The sequence below is a fragment of the Pyrus communis genome, chromosome 15 (assembly GCF_963583255.1).
Source record: "Pyrus communis chromosome 15, drPyrComm1.1, whole genome shotgun sequence".
In the NCBI taxonomy this organism is placed as follows: domain Eukaryota; kingdom Viridiplantae; phylum Streptophyta; class Magnoliopsida; order Rosales; family Rosaceae; genus Pyrus; species Pyrus communis.
This window is the reverse complement of record NC_084817.1, coordinates 8,055,693-8,074,953: the sequence shown is the minus strand read 5'-3', so window position 1 is coordinate 8,074,953 and position 19,261 is coordinate 8,055,693. Positions and strand designations below refer to the sequence as shown.

At 33.9% G+C, this 19,261-nt stretch overlaps 1 protein-coding gene across 1 annotated transcript; it reads left to right on the top strand.

Annotated features, from left to right (window-relative positions):
• Positions 1–428: 428 nt before the first annotated feature.
• LOC137717510 (casein kinase 1-like protein 3) lies at positions 429–5,401 on the top strand. Its single transcript, XM_068456894.1, has 17 exons — positions 429–750; positions 867–907; positions 1,318–1,387; positions 1,496–1,644; positions 1,900–1,995; positions 2,106–2,176; positions 2,305–2,366; positions 2,449–2,512; positions 2,729–2,813; positions 3,241–3,367; positions 3,597–3,679; positions 3,869–3,941; positions 4,092–4,222; positions 4,370–4,540; positions 4,678–4,858; positions 4,976–5,071; positions 5,177–5,401. Exons 1-14 carry the CDS (start codon positions 675–677, stop codon positions 4,535–4,537), a joined length of 1,296 nt encoding a protein of 431 aa, XP_068312995.1. The 5' UTR covers positions 429–674; the 3' UTR covers positions 4,538–4,540; positions 4,678–4,858; positions 4,976–5,071; positions 5,177–5,401.
• Positions 5,402–19,261: the final 13,860 nt, after the last annotated feature.

Here is a 19,261-nt window from a genome sequence, read left to right as displayed (position 1 = left end):
CTTTCTTGTCGTGCGAGACGTTCTTTTCCTTAGACCAGGTTAAAAGCTTCGACAAAGTTTTTATCGAGACTTTTTAATGCACACTATCCTTATTATGTATGTGAGCTTTGTTTCGTAATAAAGATCGTACTCTTTCAGAAGAAAAAAAATAATAATAATAAACCAATCATTAATTTATGTTCTTTAAATTTTTTTAATTTTGTCTACAAATATAATTTTTCTAACATTATTATTTTTTTATTAGGATTTAATCTCCGTATAGGCTTTTAATTTTCAAGACTTTTAAAATGATTTTACCGCCATCGTTGCCTGCGCTTTTTTATGAATGCACACAGTTGTTCGGGCCGGCGAAAGCTTCCCAAATACTTTCTGGAATTCAATAACCACCTCAAACTCCATAAATTCCAAATTCCACCCCTCATTTTAAGATCCATAATTTCCTTATTCGCCCAACTCTTTTTCACTTTTACCTTTTAGATCCCCGTCTCCCTTACCTGTGGCCGCCATCCGAGTCCTGCTCGTTTCTTCCTTTGACCTCTCTCCGTAAAACTCCTCAAATTGCATTCGACCGGATCGTCGTCTCTGCTATTCGATCTGAACCTCGCCCTAAAAACCTTAGCTTTCTCTCTCTTCATCGACGAAGTCAATCGGGTCCAGAGAGATTAGGGCTTTTTATGGAGAGGGTTGTGGCAGAGAAATACAAATTAGGTCGCAAAATTGGGAGCGGCTCGTTCGGCGAATTGTATCTTGGTTTGTGAATCATTCATTTAGCTATCTTGACCCCCCCTTTTCTCTTTAATTTTGATTATTTTCAATAGTCCTGATTAATTTTTGTAATTTTTTTTATTTGTTTTTTGGTTTGTCAGCAACGCATATAGAGACTGGCGAGAATTTGGCGGCCAAGATTGTACGTTTCGATTCGATCCTTTTCATTTTTGTAATTTGATCGAATGGTTTGAGTGTTTGTTTCGGGGGGAATACTTTCCGGGAAAAAAATTGAGCCTGCATTTTTTGTGAATTAATATCCTGCGTTTGAGCTGATCAAGTTATGGTTCTTTGGATTGAAAGTGGAATCTTGTGTCAGAATTAGGTTCTGTGTGTTAAGGATCTGTGTTATAGATCTCGAAAGTTTGAAGAATTTCATTTTCTGGTTTGAGTGCATTTTCGAGTCAGAAGTTCTATTGTGGCAATGAAAATTGGGATTAGAATGGATGTGGGTTTCAATTGGGGAACCATATTGTTCTGGTATTCCCTGTTCTCATTTCAGGTAGACGAATAGTATGATGTTCGAGTAATCGGTTGTAATTTTTGTGGCAGGAAAATAACAAGACAAAACATCCACAACTTTTGTACGAGGCAAAGCTTTATAAAATTCTGCAGGGAGGAAGTACGGATTCAATAATAGTGTTGCTCTTGAACAACGTGTTCTCCAAAACTATGACCTTGAATCTTTTTTTTTCACCATATATAATGACTTGAGTTTATGAACCTTCAGGTGGTATTGCAAGCATAAGATGGGCGGGATTTGATAAGGACGATAATGTTCTTGTCATCGACTTGCTGGGACCGAGTCTTGAAGACCTCTTTGTGTACTGTGGGAGGAGGTTTTCACTGAAGACAGTCTTAATGTTGGCAGATCAGATGGTAATCTTGAATATTTTCTTTGATTGCTTGTAATTTGTTAAGCTTATAGTTAGTTGTTGCTATTAAGGGATTTTGTTTTTGTCTTATGGATCGCTTACAGAAATTCTTGTCATATTATTTGGTCAGTTGCAATCAAAAGGGACTCACTTTTTAAGACCACACTTACTTTATGGTTTTTTACTGGATTATCAGATTACTAAGTGCTAAATTGTTTGCGTAGTGGTAAATATGATTCCTTTGTTCATTCAATTGCAGATTACCAGAATAGAATATGTACATTCTAAAGGGTTTCTTCATAGAGACATCAAACCAGACAACTTCCTCATGGGTCTTGGCAGGAAAGCAAATCAAGTAATGTTAATGCATTCCTCTTCAACAACTAAGTTGCAGGAACAATAAAGCCTTTATGATCTCTGTGTTGTTTATCAATTATTAACCATTGTTAAATACACATGAATTAGGTTTACGTTATTGATTTTGGACTTGCAAAAAGATTTCGGGACCAAAATACACACCGGCATATTCCGTACAGGTAAAGTGTCATAATTTTGTCCATGCTTAAATCTAGTAGGACATTTGTGTCTTGAATGAGCTCTTCCTGTTCAACAGTATTTTCGCATTTCAGTATGTGTTTATCTTTTCATTGTCAAACTCATACAGAGAGAACAGAAGCTTAACAGGAACTGCACGCTATGCTAGTTGCAATACCCATTTGGGAATAGGTAAGGACAGTTACTGTTTATTTAATTCTTTTCTAAATGCTTTGGCTATCTTTTTCCTCATTTGTTGGGTACATTGTTCTAGATCAGAGTCGCCGGGATGATTTGGAGTCACTTGGATATGTTCTTCTGTACTTCTTAAGAGGAAGGTGTGCCATAAAGTTGAACCACTTTTCTAAATGAGAATTTTATATCTTGAATTATTTACCACTCCAGTTAGGATTCTTATGCTGATATACTTTCATTGGTGAAACACATCGCAACTGTCACTTTGATGACAAGCACTCTTTGCACAATGTTTTGACCAGTTAACTGGGTACTCAACTATTTTTTGGCCTGGCAGACTAATTGATTTCTGCATTTAGCCTTCCTTGGCAGGGTCTAAAAGCTGCAACAAAGAAGCAAAAATATGATAAGATTTGTGAGAAGAAGTTATCAACTCCCATTGAGGTATGTGCCACTGTCCATTAGATGATACGTTTGCATCTTGTGAATAGGAGGATCATACTTAAAACTCAATCCAACATGGCTGACTTGTTGAATGCTGTTTCTGTAAGATCATGTCTCCTAAACTTTTGTATCAGGCATTTGTATTTGTTCTTCCCATTTTTTGTTACATGTAGAGTTTACTGAAATTGCCCCATATATCTAAATGAGTTCAGGTTTTAAGAATTCTCATCTAGAAGTATGCAATTATAAAAACAGCTTGCAATTTTTATTTTGTTTTCTTTTGGGAGGTGGGTTTCCTATTTTCTTTTGAAACCTTTTCAGAGATCCATTACAATTGAGCAAGAATTTATGATCCATCCTTTTTTTGTCTCTCTGGAAATTTCTGTTCTCTGTGTAAAAATGAACTGATGTCACATTTGTTTTCCAGGCCCTATGTAAGTCACATCCTGTGGAGTTTGCCTCGTACTTCCATTATTGCCACTCTTTAACATTTGATCAACGCCCGGATTATGCATTCTTGAAGCGCTTGTTTCGCGACTTGTTTAGCCGTGAAGGTATGATATTACACCATATTCTTTATCCTACAACATATAAATAGTTGTAAAAAATGCAGCCTGCATTATATGGAATGCCGATGCTTTGTACATATGAGCTTTTGCTTCATGGAAAACTGATTTTTCGGTTCCTCCCTGTTTAGAATTATTAAATGTGTTGCTCTAGGTTTATTTTTGAACTGGTGGTCTTTGTTTATTGATGTTTATAAATTGTTCCCATATCTCACAGGATACGAGTTTGACTATATATTTGACTGGACAATTCTAAAATATCAGCAGGCACAGCAGACAAGGACTCAGGGTCAATCATCTGTTAGTATTTTCATGAAACTTTTTTATTTTTTTATTTTATTTATTTATTTTTAACTTTCTTCTATTAACTGCTGCTAGAATTGTATGCACAGGACCATGTTCTGTTCCGTGTGTGTATCTAATTTTCCTTCAAGTATTGATGTATTCATTCTTACGTGTTTAACCTTGTTTCTTCTAAATTCATCTCAGAAACCGCAGCCACCTGTAGTAGTCCACGGTCGAGAAGTTCCTAGTGGTCAAGCAGTACCAATGAGGCTTAAAGGTAAAATTCCAGTACCCCAGTTTTCACTTGAGGGAAAGCTTTGGGTATACTAGAGCCTTGTTACTTACATTACTCGAGGAGTCTATTTATACACAAATTGTTGGTTTATCAAGTATTTCTCATGTCTAAGGTTTTATTTATGGGTTTCAGGCGATGTTTCTAGATCAGCTGAGCTCACAGAACGCGAGCGGCCAAGCAATCATGCGCATCCAGATGTTCATATGCAATATAGATCCTCAACAACCCAGAATTCGGGTGCTAATAATCCTGTTGAGAAACACGTATGTAACTTGTAATTAAACCATTAATGTTTGTTTTTGCATGTTTCTGCTCTGCTCCTTCAGTCGCATCACATATCTATTCCTGTTTGCATGGAAGATGTTCTCATGTATTTCATTTTATGCTGTACTGGGTTGTAATTGTTGCAGAATGTGAGTAATGCACCTATGCCACCTACTGCATTTACTCTCAGAAGACATTTTCAAAAACCAGAGGGGCCAGCTGAAAATGCAAACTTAGGCCGTAGAGTTGGGAATCAAAATGGTGCTTCAAGCAGTTGGATGCCGTCAGTAAACCAAATTTCTTCAGCAAAGTAATAGGTATGGAGTTTTCATCGTGCAAGATTATCTTTTGTTTGATTTGCATTTGTTCAGTGTATCAAATGGAGGATAATCGCTCCAAAACTGCATAAATAGTATTCAAGCTCTTCACCCTTGTTTTCTTTCTTCGGCTACAGACCTGAATGAGATTGCCCAGAGCATGCATCTTTATGTAGCAAATGCCGGGAAGTTTGGGTTGCTTGTTTTCTCCCATGTCAAATTTCATTACGCATGTGAAAACTTTGCCTGGCAAAATCTGGACACACAGGATGTGCTTGGACTTCTGACCTCTGAAGCTTGGAGTTTCCGCGTTTATAGGTGGAAAAAATGACTAAGCCCATATCGTGTTGTGTGGATATGTGTAAAGTGTATTTTCCATCATACAATCCTTTCCGGCATTATAAGGTTGTTTTGACTGTATTTCATTCGATTCAGGATTGAGTTGCTTTCTGTTCTTAATCTTTTTCGGATCAAAGCCCTGGATATGTTCTCCAGGTCCTTCGGAATCTGGAAAAAGAGTACACTATTCAGGTATCGACTACACTGACCTTTTCTCAACGGAAATGTCCCTTTTCGAGTTGCTATGTTTCATTTGCTACATAAAGTGCTCATTAATGATATTTTTCTTTGCTTCAGATCTTGAATGGGAGAACTTCATTGGGCGTCTTGATCTCAATTGAAGAGGGTATTAGAGATCCCTCTTTCTATCGCTTGTTAAATTCTTCGAGCTTTATATGTAGAAGCTTTAAGCAGTGCATAATTTGAAGCAGGCTGGACTTGATCAATGATTTGTTTTTGTTTCTATGTTATTGAAGGATTTATTTTTCCAGCCATTGTAGAATACTCCTTTCGGCGTCTTGAGTTCTTCTAGTATAAAACTTGTGATTTTGAGCTCCTTTGGTATCTTTGTAGGTTGGAAAGCTGAAAGGTTTTTTTTTTGGAGAAATTTTTCAATGTGACGGGAACATAAGTGGTACATCACGTGTTTTTATGTAAGTGGTGAGAAATTTTATTTTTTAAGTTGTTAACATTTTAACACACATATCCTATCATTTATATAGTGATACATGATGTATCACTTTGTGTGCCGATTATATTGAAAAATCTCTCTTTTTTTGGGATCTCCAAAGAAAATGTCAAATTACAAGACACAAATCACAATTGATGAATGATGTGGCAATCTGAAGTCTTATGTTAAATTTTGTACTTCTCTAATTGAATTGTTAAATATTATTTTATTATTGAAATAGAGCCTTAAATAGTTGTAATTATTAAAAAAATGTTAAAACAAAATTTTTATTGGTTTAAATGTTAATGGAATAAGGGACTAATCATTAAAACGAATTAAAAATAAATTTGACATTGATGTCAAATTTGACTTCAAAACACAAAGCCTTCAAATCCAATCAGTAAATAACACTTCAGTTAGTTTTGATGTCAAATATGCATAGTGGCATGCCACCTAGAATTTTGACATCTTCTTCGGAGTCTTGGAGATGCTCTAAGATTTTTGGATTATGATAATTAATCATGAATTTTAAGATATGATTAGGCTCCAAGCAACTCTGAAAGTTGTATCATAAATTGGAGAAATTTTTCCTTGTGCCCGTGACACAAGTAGTACGTCACATGTTATTATATAAATGGTGGGAAATTTTATTTTTTATGTTATTAAATTTTTAACACAAGAACCTCACAACTTGTATAGAGACACATCATGTACCACCATGTTTTGGATACATTGAAAAATAGGAAAACTAATGAAAATGGCTTGAAAACTTTGAGTTTTAACGATAAGGACAAAATAAAGGCTAAAGTGAATAGTACTAGGATTGACTTTTTAGTGTAAAAATATGGTTTTTCGTTAAAGTGAACAGTACCAGGAGCTTTTCGTTAAAGTTCTCTTGAAAAATCTCCGTAAACTGCTGATACCATTCCTCTTGGTGCGTGGGTCTTGAAACTATTAAGTTTTGCCATCACTACTACCATGCTGAAGTTATAGGGTTGTTGGAGTGGGAGAAAAAGAAAACACGGTGTGATTGTAACATTGTGACGTTACTAATTCATGCCTTATGATGCGGGTAAACATGTTTGTGTTTTGAAGTATCAAACTAGTAAATAGAATACATTATAACATGAGTAAATTGTAGCATTACCAAAGAATTTCTAGTAGAAAGAACCCATTACGCTACTTAGGCACGGTAAAACACTTTTTAGTGAATTAGCGATTGTTATATTTCATGCTTTATATAATTTTGGTCAAATATTCCATAGATTTCATGCTTTAATAAAACTAGGGAAATCAATTGACTTAGGTGACAAAAGAAGCCCTAGCAATCATGAACAAGGCCGATGAAAATATGGATCTTTACCTATTTATGCGTAATTAAGCACTGAGTAAGGAAAAAGGAAAAGGAACAATCAAAATGGAGACAAAAGATGAATATCGTTCAACTTTATTTGTGTCCCTTCGCTTTGTACATTGAATTTGTAGGGTAACGATTCTACACTATTATTTATTTTTGTCCCTCCTGTTACAAGTGTCATTTGAAGTGCTTGAGAATGTTAAAACCGCTACTAAATTAGTAACCTTTTTCGTAACAAATAAGAACATGATTTGGCTTCTTTCAAATGAAGAATCATCCACCCCTAACTACAAGTAAGAAGTTGACACATATATTAAAGCATTTTAGTAACACAAAAGGAAAAAAGTGTCAAACTGCTATTTGTCTGTACAGAATAAATGTCTATTCTCTTTACATGTAAGAAGTCATTTACCGTAACTGCAAATCTAACACAGAAAGAAAATTTTATATACTTATCAAATTCTAATTTGTCTGTTCGTACAAAAGAAATGCTTCTTCCTTATACGTGAGGAGTAAGAAAACAATAATATTCTTCCTCATCATCTCATTCAGTCACTCTTGCAACATACTTTTATAACCCATGTTAAATAGGTACTGCATATTACACCCTCCTCATCATCTCATTCAGTCACTCTTGGTTTCTTAGCTCAACCGAGATGCTCTCAATACCAGAGCTTTGCCAATGAGCCCTCCACTGAATGAAAGTATTTGGCTTCAAAAGTAAGAAAACAATTTTTATTTATTTATTTATTATTAATTTGAGGAAAAATTAGTATCTGGTCTCTAGTTACTAATGTTCATTAACTGAAATCTTATTAATTTTCAGATTTTGATCAAAGTCCCTAACATTAATGCAATAATAAATTTACATGTCAGTTACATAATTTTTAAAATAAAAATTAATAATTGATTTAGGATTTTAATCTCACATCTTTATTGAACTCCGAACTAATTTTCAATTCAAAACATTTCCAAAAGACTTTTTAGCCAAAATGGTTCCTGAAATTTGTATAACTCCTCACTTTGGTTCCTGAGATTTGAAATCGATAGAGTTGGTCCCTGAGTTTGTCTATAATCAATTATTTTGGTCATTCCGTGGAAAATCTCCGTAAAATAAGGATAAAATGAAAAAATTACCCTTATTTTTGTCAAATGATGTTGCCTTTTGTTTATTTAATTGAGGGTAATTTTGTCATGTTGATCCTTATTTAACAAAATTTTTCACCGAATGACCAAAATGATTGATGGTGGACAATCTCAGGGACCATTTCTATTGATTTCAAATTTTAGGGACCAAAATAAGGAGTTAAACATATTTCAGGGACTATTTTGACTAAAAAACCTTTCCAAAAAAAGAAAAATGAAAATTAGAATAAATTTGTATCCCTTAATTTTTATAAAAAGGTTTCCAATTTTTTAATCTTATACGTACCCATTCATGTAATTTTTTAATTTTTTTTAATTTTAAAATGAACCAATTCTTAAATATACCAATTTGTTGTATGTAAAATGTACCTTTTTTTTATTTTATTTTATTTTTTATATAAAATCTATTCAATTTTTTCCAATGCATTTTTAAACTTATATGGGTACATTATTTTTCTTGATTTGAGAATGTATCCATCTCAAGTTTAATTAATCAAGGAAATTTACTAATGTTATTAAGCCTAATATCTATTATTTTTTGTGTGGTTTTGAAGAATGTACCCATATTTTGGTACAATAAATTTTTTGTTAATTTTGATGAATGTACTCATGTTTATATAATTATATATAGACAAACACACACACACACACACACACAACATATTGGAGAGTATAATTTATATTTTAATAATTTTAATCCACAATTTATGGGTTTTTTATTTATTTAAAATCTCATTAATACAAACAACTATAAATTTCAATTTTTAATTTAAAAATATAGTAACCTACATAGAAATACATATCACATTAATTTCAGAGATTTTGATAAAAAAAATTAAAAACCAATATGGTTTCAGTCAAAGAATATTGATAGTTAAGGATCACATTCAAGTGTCCCTTAATTTTATCTAAATAATTATCAAAAGATGGGCCTTGTGCCTAATAATTAAATTAATTAAAAATAATTATTTTCGGATTTAAGTAATTATTTTTAATTAATTTCGAATTTAATTATTAATTATTAATATATAATTAATTATCAAAAGATGGACCTTGAGCCTAATAATTAAATTAATTAATTATTTTCGGATTTAAGTAATTATTTTTAATTAATTTCGAATTTAATTATTATTTATTTTTTTACCAACAAACTCATCATTTTAGATGAAGTCTGAAGTGTGAAAAAACATAGAAAGAAAACACCCCTCTGAGAAGATGTCTCTCAACAGATGCATCCCTTCCTCATACCTGTTGCGAACAAGTATAATAATATTATATATATACATCTATTTGCACGGCATTTAGAATACAACAAAAACAAATCTTCTTCTATAATCCAAAACATTCTTACTGAGAGAACCACATAGAAATTCGCTAGAAGTCAATTTTTCTAGTGCTGGAATTTTGACTTGATCGTTGAATCCTGGTGAAGCAGACGTCCGTAGAACTACAAGCACTGAGTTGGGACGGAATATCTGTTTCAAGGACATTGCGATATGCAATCCTCGATCTTCAATATTTATGTTCAATATTATTTCATCGTTCATACTATGTTAATTTTCTATTTGTATTTATTATTTATTAGCATACATAGATTGTTGACATATATCCAATAGAATCTGCATACCGAAAGAATACTTAGCTACCTCTGCAAACCACGCATTATGGAAGCAATATTTCTTTTACTAAATAGACACGTACTTTACAGTCTTGTCAAAGTCCCCAACACGATATACAACATGAAGCATTCTTCTTAAGTTATTTTTTACCCACTCCAATGCATTTCCTTGGCAATAGCGGTGCCTGCTTGTGCCAAATTCGCAACTAGGGCAGCCTCTAAAGGGTTTCCCTCTCCTCTTAGCAGCTCAGATGCTTTTGCACCTAACAGTTTTGGCTGAGGTAGAGCTGGAGAACCACCCCAATTCACAAGGGAAAGGCATGTTATAACGAATTGATATATTTTGTTATCAAAATCTTAAATTAGCTACACTGAGTGCTCAGAAACTTTGTTAAAATTTTCGTAAGGGTGAAGCATTATATATAGCTGTTTATGCTGAATTATGTAAAGTTTTATTTTTTATTAGTTTTTTTCTTTCTTCCATATAGGAACTCAAGTAACTAAAGCTTTCGTATAATTTAAATTTCTTAATCTTCACGAAAACCGCATTACGGAGTTTGATACAACTACATTGAGTTTGCTTAACAGACTCAGAGTAGTCCATAAAGATGATTTTTATTTTTTTTATTTTTTATCTTTGTGAAGATAAAGAGGATATTTTTGGTTATCTTTCTTCTGCACCACCTGCCCACTCTGAGTAGTTATGCACGTTGGAAAAGATTGTAACTGGGCCTTGCAGTGTTTTTCTATGACATGAATACTCATGATCTTTTCTTTTTGCTGTATAAATTGTCTACTGATGTTGTTCTAGCTTCTAATAGAAATGTTTCCTTCCAAGTTTTACCATGCAATTATTTGAGTCACATCTAGATTTCCGAACTTTTAGAATTTGCTTATAGTATTATGCTTCACTATTCATTTCCTGTTAAATCTTCCTTGTATTTGGATACTCCAATCATGCTGACAACTGAACATCTAACATATTTTAAGTGGCCACCTTTGAATAAACTTAATTCACCTCCCCTGAGGTTAAGAGTTGGGACCGCATACCTTTGCACTTCAACTCCAGGGAATTCATTATTTACCATTAATTCGTGTATCATTCAATAATGAATTTGACCAGTTCCCGTGAGGGAATTGGTTTCCCTTGTGATGTCGTGTGAGGCCATTTGTGAGGGGGTGTATTGGAGAATATGATGCCGCATCGAGTAAATAACAAAATAATATACAATTAATATATGAGATTTTCCACTCTTAATAAGACCGAGTCTTTTGTGATAAAACCCAACACGTGACAATATATGGTTAAGTTGGAACAATATCGATAATGTTAATGATGGACCATGTCATACTTAAAAAAGTTTATCATTTGACACATTGAAGAATATAGTGTGCATATATAGTTTGTTCTTTTTTTTCATAATACAAGATCACTATTGAGTTAATTTGTGGAAAATTAAGAAACATATTTAGTTTATGACTCGGATTTGCTGCAGCTAATTGGAGACAATTATGAATTCTGAAGATGTAAATACCTTTATAACATGGACGTCGTACTCTCACCAAAATCTAAATCTGACTCTAAAACTTTCATATATAATAGGATTGTATTATCCAAACACCTATTTTTATTTCTCACACCTTTTTTAATTTTTGGCTACCGAATCAAATATATTGAAGAAGTTCAATGACAAAAGATTAATAAGGGGGGTGTGAGAGGTAAAAATGAGTGTGTAAATAACATTATCTATATAATATAGCACATTTTAGTTCGTTCTCTATGAAGTTCCTTTTACCATATAATATAAGTAATGCTAGAGAGACTAAATGTGTAGACACAATTTTGTAAGCTAAATAAAATGGAAACTAATGATTAGATTATTACTTAAGTGTTAATTAATGTACTTATTTATGTCCGTTATTTCATGGTTCTAAAAATAATTAAAAACAAAAGTCAATATAACACTTGTATTTTGGTAGGCAAAACAAAAGGAACAATAATTCAAATCCAATTCTCAACCGCATTGGAAGCCGGCCGCATGCATTGCATGGCATGGACACATTGTTTCACATGATTGGCATATTCTTGTTGACTCTCGTTTTTTCATCAAGTTTTATGTATAAAGTATGTATAGTTGATCATCCCGCCACTGTAAATACATTATACAAAAGTTGGCATCGAAGTGACCTGAATAATTTAATGCATTATACAAAGGTTGGACATGCACATAAAGTTTGGTAAACGCTTTGCGTGTTTTTGGAACCTCAAACCTGTTAAAAATTGAAAATTTAGAAATCATTGATAATTTAAAATAATAATAATGTGATTAAATAATTACAAAATGAACGCTTGAAAAAATGCAAAATAAATACTTATTTAGGCCTGGTTTGTATTGCTTTTTTCTCTCAAATGTTTCACTTTAAAGTTAAACCATACAAATTGTTTGATAAAATTAAAATATCTTGTTTATTTAAAAAGCATTGGCCTCTAGACAACAGTTTTTAAAAGCAGCATTTGTGTTGCTTTTAAAAGTAGTTTTAATAAAAAAATAGAGTTGAGTTTTTGATAAATATTTTAAATTCCTATATAAAACCCTATTGGGGCTCAAAAATGTCACACACCAATCCAACCAAGTCTCAAGGTCCAATTGTCATGCAAAGCCTTCGTTCGAGCCCAAACACATGCCAAGGTGCGGGGTTGATAAGGAATATATTTACAAACATGCCACGTCATGATTATTAAGCCAGATATTTACACAAATCATGCCATGTTCATGCCTATTCATCACACCAAGCTTCCTCATGCTCATCACTGTTCATACTAAGCCCAAGTCACATATTCGAGCTTGTCAAGTAGATTGTGGTGTGGATGGTTACATAAGGTTATTGGGCTTACGCGGATCGAGGTTATGGAAGATTTTGGGTTGCTTAGGGGCCCAAGGATCCAAGCCCATACCCTTTGCATTTCACGCAGGCAACATTGAGAGAGAATTAGCCTAGTTTACCTCTTTCCCTAGCAAGTAAACCCTTTTAGTTAGGACTAAACTAGATTCTAGCATTAAATGTATGCTAAACCTAGCAAGTCAGGCATTTAATGCTGACTTTCCCTTCCTAGCTTGCACAGACAACCAACGCTCGAAAGCCATGAGGCACGTTACTAGAAGTAGCGCTTGCAGACGGCTGGCCTAGGAAAGCCACGCCTTGGGAAGAAGCAGAATGTAGGTCTCAACATTGCAACTACATTACACCAAAAAGGAAATAGTAGGAAAGCTAGGGAGAAAGGAAAGGGAAGACCAAGCCACAAAGGGAGATTCCTTTGAAGCCTAGAGGAGAACCCTTCACTTACAAAATGAGGGGGAAAAACCATTAGAGAGGGTAGAACACAGGGGAGAGAACCACCCTGGAAATAAGCCCAGAGAGTTCGATCTAGCCCAGAAACATACTCTAAGTTTCAAGAATCATCATCCATGCAATCTTAGTAATTTCCGTAGCCTTGCACTAAAGATCTTAGCCATTAGAAGCCTTGTTACCACCTTAGGAAAGCCCAAATCATCCAGCCAAGAATCTCATGCAACCATGCAAATCCCTTCTCTCATGTTAAACCAATAATCTTCTAGCTTTCACACCATGCTTCACTTGAGTTAGTCATTATCTTGATCAATCATGTTATCTTCGAGTCGTTGATGTTATCAGGGTATTTCCTAAGACAAACTAACTCTTTCGAGATATTCCGTGGCTTGGTACGAATCCGAACCAAGGAAGACAAGAGGATATTCTCATAGCCCAAGTCCACCTCAACCTAAGAGTCCCCAACATATCCTAATTAATTTTTAAACACGACATTATTTATCATTCTACACGCATTTTATCCCTTGAACTGCCACCACTGCCACCATAATCACAACCACCACTACCACTATCTCCGCCCTTACCACGATTGTTATTTATGCACCCTAATCACTACATTCCACTATTGACACCACTATGATTGTCGCTGCCATCATTACCCCTATCTCTATCGGCATCGACACCGCCGTCTTCACCACCACCACCTACAAGTGCAACCACTAGCCTTACACCACCACTATCGTTTCTATCGCCACCGCAAACGATGCCGCCATAATAAACACTACTGTTTTTGCCAGCATTGCTACCTCTATACATCAGCTACCACACCCTACTATTGACATCACCACCATAACCCTGCCATTGCGTTCTGCCATCACCACCACCACCACCACTGTTGCCGTCATCGTTGTCGTTGCCACAACCACTACCATGTCTAGTTTTGTCATTATATTAAAGGGGAAACTTGATATAAGTCGAATTTTTTGAGCCAATAGTAAGAATAGTCGAGTTTATTAAAATAAGTCCAATTTTTTATATTTAATTTTTTAGGGTAAAGTACAAAAAACTACCTCAAATATTGGGGTCACGACAGTTTCATACCTCATCTTTTAAAATTGACAATGTCATACCGTATCTTAAGAATTTGTGACAATGTCATACCTTCGTCAAATTTTCTATTAGTTTTTCTGTTAAATGCTGACGTGGCAAGAGATGGGGACCACTTTCTATTAAAAAATTAATAAAATATTATTAAAAACTAAAAAAAATATTTAATATTTTTTAAATATTAAAATAATAAAAAAAGAGTAAAATTAAAAAAAAAAGGGTAAAGTACAAAAAACTACCTCAACTATTGGGGTCACAACAGTTTCATACCTCATCTTTAAAATTGACAATGTCATACCGCATCTTACGAATTTGTGACAATGTCATACCTCCGTCAATTTTTCTGTTAAATGCTAACGTGGCTTGATTCGGGACCTACTTTCTATTAAAAAATTATTAAAAACTCATAAAATAATTATTTAATATTTTTTAAATATTAAAATAATAATAAAAAGCTGAAAAAAAAAATAAAACCCTCATTTCGTCCCTCCCCTCCCCCCTCCTCCCTCCTCCCTCCTCCCTCCTCTCCCCATCTTCATCTTCTTCCCCCACTTGCAAATCCCAACAAAAAAAAAAAAAATATTAAAAAATCCAATTTGTCTTCCCCCCACACCCACTCAATTTCCCCACACCCACACCCACACCCACACGCACACTCTTCTCCCTCCTGCAACCCAAGAAAAAAAAAAAAAAAAAAACCCAGATCCCGTGGTGAATTTGGGGTTTGATGGGTTTTCAAAATTATTTTTTTTTCCTTCTTTTTTTCCTCTTCTTCTTCTTCTTCTTCTTCTTCTTCTTCCACAAGGGAGTTGATGGTTTAAAAAAAAAAAAAAAAAAAATTTTCCTTCCTCCTTTTTTTCCTCTTCTCCTTCTCCTTCTCCTTCTCCTTCTTCCGCAGGGGGGTGCTGATGGGTTTTCAATTTTTTTTTATTTTTTCTTCCTCCTCCTTTTCTTCATCTTCTTCTTTTTTTTTTCTCTGCTTTTTTTATTATTTTAATATTTAAAAAATATTAAATAATTGTTTTATGAGTTTTTAATAATTTTTAATAGAAAGTAGGTCCCGAATCAAACCACGTTAGCATTTAACAGAAAAATTGACGGAGGTATGACATTGTCACAAATTCGTAAGATGCGGTATGACATTGTCAATTTTAAAAGATGATGTATGAAACTGTCGTGACCCCAATAGTTGAGGTAGTTTTTTGTACTTTACCCTTTTTTTTTTTTAATTTTACTCTTTTTTTATTATTTTAATATTTAAAAAATATTAAATTTTTTTTTAGTTTTTAATAATATTTTATTAATTTTTTAATAGAAAGTGGCCTTCATCTCTTGCCACGCCAGCATTTAACAGAAATCTCATAAAACAATTATTTAATATTTTTTAAATATTAAAATAATAATAAAAAGCAGAGGAAAAAAAAAAAAAAACCATCAGTTCATCCCTCCCCTCCCCCTCCCCCCTCATCTCTATTATCCCCATCTTCATTTTCTTCCCCCCACCTGCAAACCCAAAAAAATAAAAATAAAAAAAAAAAATTTTGAAAACCCAATAACCCCCTGCAGAAGAACAAGAAGGAGAAGGAGGAGGAGAAGGAGGAAGAAGAACAAGAAGAAGAGGAAAAAAAGGAGGAAGGAAAAAAAAAAAAAAAAAAAAAATTCCCCCCTGTCGACGCGAAAGAAGAAGAAGGGAGAAGGAGAAGGAAGAAGAAGAAGAAGAGGAAGAAAAGGAGGAGGAAGAAAAAATAAAAAAAAAAAAATTGAAAACCCATCAGCACCCCCCTGCGGAAGAAGAAGAAGGAGAAGGAGAAAGAGAAGGAGGAAGAAGAAGAAGGAGAGGAAAAAAAAGAGGAAGGAAATTTTTTTTTTTGTTTTTTTTTAAACCATCAACTCCCCTGTAGAAGAAAAAGAAGAAGAAGAAGAAGAAGAAGAAGAAGAAGAAGAAGAAGAAGAAGAAGAAGAAGAAGAAGAAGAAGAAGAAGAAGAAGAAGAAGAAGAAGAAGAAGAAGGAAAAAAAAAAAAATTTTTGAAAACCCATCAAACCCCAAATCCACCACTTTCATCCATTCTCCACATCCTCTTCCGCACCCATCCTCCACGTTCTCTGCTCACCCATCTTCCCGCCGACGGGATCTGGGTTTTTTTTTTTTCCTGGGTTGCAGGAGGGAGAAAAGTGTGCGTGTGCGTGTGGGTGTGGGGAAATTGAGTGTGGGTATGGGGGGAAGACAAATTGGATTTTTTTTTTTTTTTTTGGGATTTGCAAGTGGGGGAAGAAGATGAAGATGGGGAGAGGAGAGAGGAGGGAGGAGGGGGGGAGGGGAGGGACGAAATGAGGGTTTTTTTTTTTTTTTTTTTTTGCTTTTTATTATTATTTTAATATTTAAAAAATATTAAATAATTGTTTTATGAGTTTTTAATAATTTTTTAATAGAAAGTAGGTCCCGAATCAAGCCACGTTAGCATTTAACAGAAAAATTGACGGAGGTATGACATTGTCACAAATTCGTAAGATGCGGTATGACATTGTCAATTTTAAAGATGAGGTATGAAACTGTTGTCACCCCAATAGTTGAGGTAGTTTTTTGTACTTTACCTTTTTTTTTTTAATTTTACTTTTATTTATTATTTTAATAATTAAAAAATATTAAATATTTTTTTTAGTTTTTAATAATATTTTATTACTTTTTTAATAGAAAGTGGTCCCCATCTTTTGCCACGTCTGCATTTAACAGAAAAACTAACAGAAAATTTGACAGAGGTATGACATTGTCACAAATTCGTAAGATGTGGTATGACATTATCAATTTTAAAAGATGAGGTATGAAACTGTCGTGATCCCAATAGTTGAGGTAGTTTTTTGTACTTTACCCTTTTTATCTATTTTCTGTCTAACTAAGAGTCGAGAGCTAAGCGGGTGATTGCGGGGTCCAGGCTAGCTAGTGGGTGCCTAGGCAGGTCAGGGGTCATTTCTTAATTTTCAATTGCCTAGGAATTAATCGGGATGGTAGTCAGCTGAGTAGCACCTAGACGGAGATTTTTAGAATATTGAATGTGCCTAATATATGTAATAATACATCCAAACTAATTTACCTGCAAAATAGAAGAATGTTGTTTTACTGCACACACCATATAATAATAACAAAACGTGCCTAATATATGTAATAATATGTGCAAAATAATTTACTTAAAATATAGGTAAATTATTTACACACACATATACATAATAATATCAACACGTGCCTAATATATATAATAATGCATGTAAAATATTTTACCTACATAATAAAAGAATGTTGTTTGATTGTACACCATATAATAATAACAAAACATGCCTATTCTAAACGTGCCTAATGTAATAATGCATGTGAAATAATTTAATTACCTATAAAGTAGGTAATTAATATTAACTCCAAAAATTTCATTTTACATTCCTTACAAGTGTAGTTTTCTTACTAATTATAGAAATATTAGAGTACAAAATAAGATTTTTAAAATGCCAATAACAATTCTCATAAAATAAAGAATGCATTTTTGCTGGCCCACTTACCATACACCTCCTTTGCCATGTGTCTCATCTTCTAACTGTGGTTAACAACTTTATTTAATGTTCTTTTTATTTTTTAACAGTGATTTAAAACACAAATTAAACAAAAATAATTTAACTCCAGCGCTTCAAATTCCCCACCCAACGAACCCGATTAACACCTACCCATGTCGCCGCCGGTGAACAGATCTCCGTCCTTCCGCCGGAAAAACCATATGTTCACTCTCTCCCTCTCTCTTCTTCACCCTTCTCCCGTCTCTGTCATCTCTATTCTTCACCTGTTCTGCAAGTGAGCAACTCGTTTTCTCTAACCTGTGTGGTCCGGTGAGTTCGAGAACGAGTTATCCGAGTCGTACCCATCACTGAACACTGATGCAGTAATCTATGTTTTGAAGAAATTGGATAAAGAACCATGAAAGGCTTTGGATTTTTTCAATTGGGCATGTGAGAAGAAATGGATTTAGTTGAGCTCTTCGGTGGGTCTTTATCCATTGATGTGCAGTACTTATGTTTTGAAGAAATTGGATAAGCACCCATGAAAGGCTTTGGATCGATCTGAGGAAAATGACTGAGAAGGGCTTTTCCATTGATGTGCAAACTTCTACAGTAATTATAGAATAGTTGAAAAAGGGCTTTTCCATTTCAGGCATTTTTATGATAGGATGATCAAAGATAATGGGACGGATGATGTTGTGAAGAGCGTGGTAGATGTTGTTTCGGGGTAAGAGTGGAGTGATAGGTTGACAAGGAATTGGGTTGAAATTGGTCGCCGCCGGCAGTGGCAGCGCGGCTGCGTGTTTGTTTGGGTTGGCATGGCAGGGCAGAGAACTGTTTTGTTTGTATTTATTTTTGTTTTTATTTAGTCAATAAAAAGAACATTAAATTGAGATGTTGACCATAGTTTGGCAATAAACACGTGGCAAACATTGAGAGGTATGGTGAGCATACACCAAAATTAATGTGGATGGACAAAAAGGCATCCTAAAATAAAATAATGTTGTTTGATTGCAGACACTATATATGAATAACAAGGCACCTCTAATAACAAAACATACCTAAAATATATATAAATACGTGCAAAATAATTTATCTGTAAAATAAAAGAATATTTTTAGTTAATTAATTATGGGAACTGTTATTGGTACTTCATAAATTTCATTCTACATTTCTCACAAGCGTATTTTTCTTTTTAATTATAGAAAATTTTGAGTGCCAAATAAGATTTTTGAAGTCCAAATAACAATTATCTTGATTAAAAACTAATTAATTCCCTGCATTTTGCATAAAAATGATAATAAGAAATTGTGCCTAATACATATATACATGCAAACTAATTTACCTACAATGGTTGTCAACAAATCAAAGAAATGAAATAGTTGATGCTAAGAAATACTTTGTTTAAATTTTAGATTCTATTTGGATGTTTAAAACTACATGGGTTTTTGTGAAGAAAATAAGTGTTGCAAGGGCTTCTCTAAAAAACCCAAATGTTTATCAGATACACACACACATATGCATTTGAACTATTGAATGAGATCAAGTACACCAGTCACCATGAAAGCTGAGGAGAGGGTGCTCTTCAAGGGATAAAG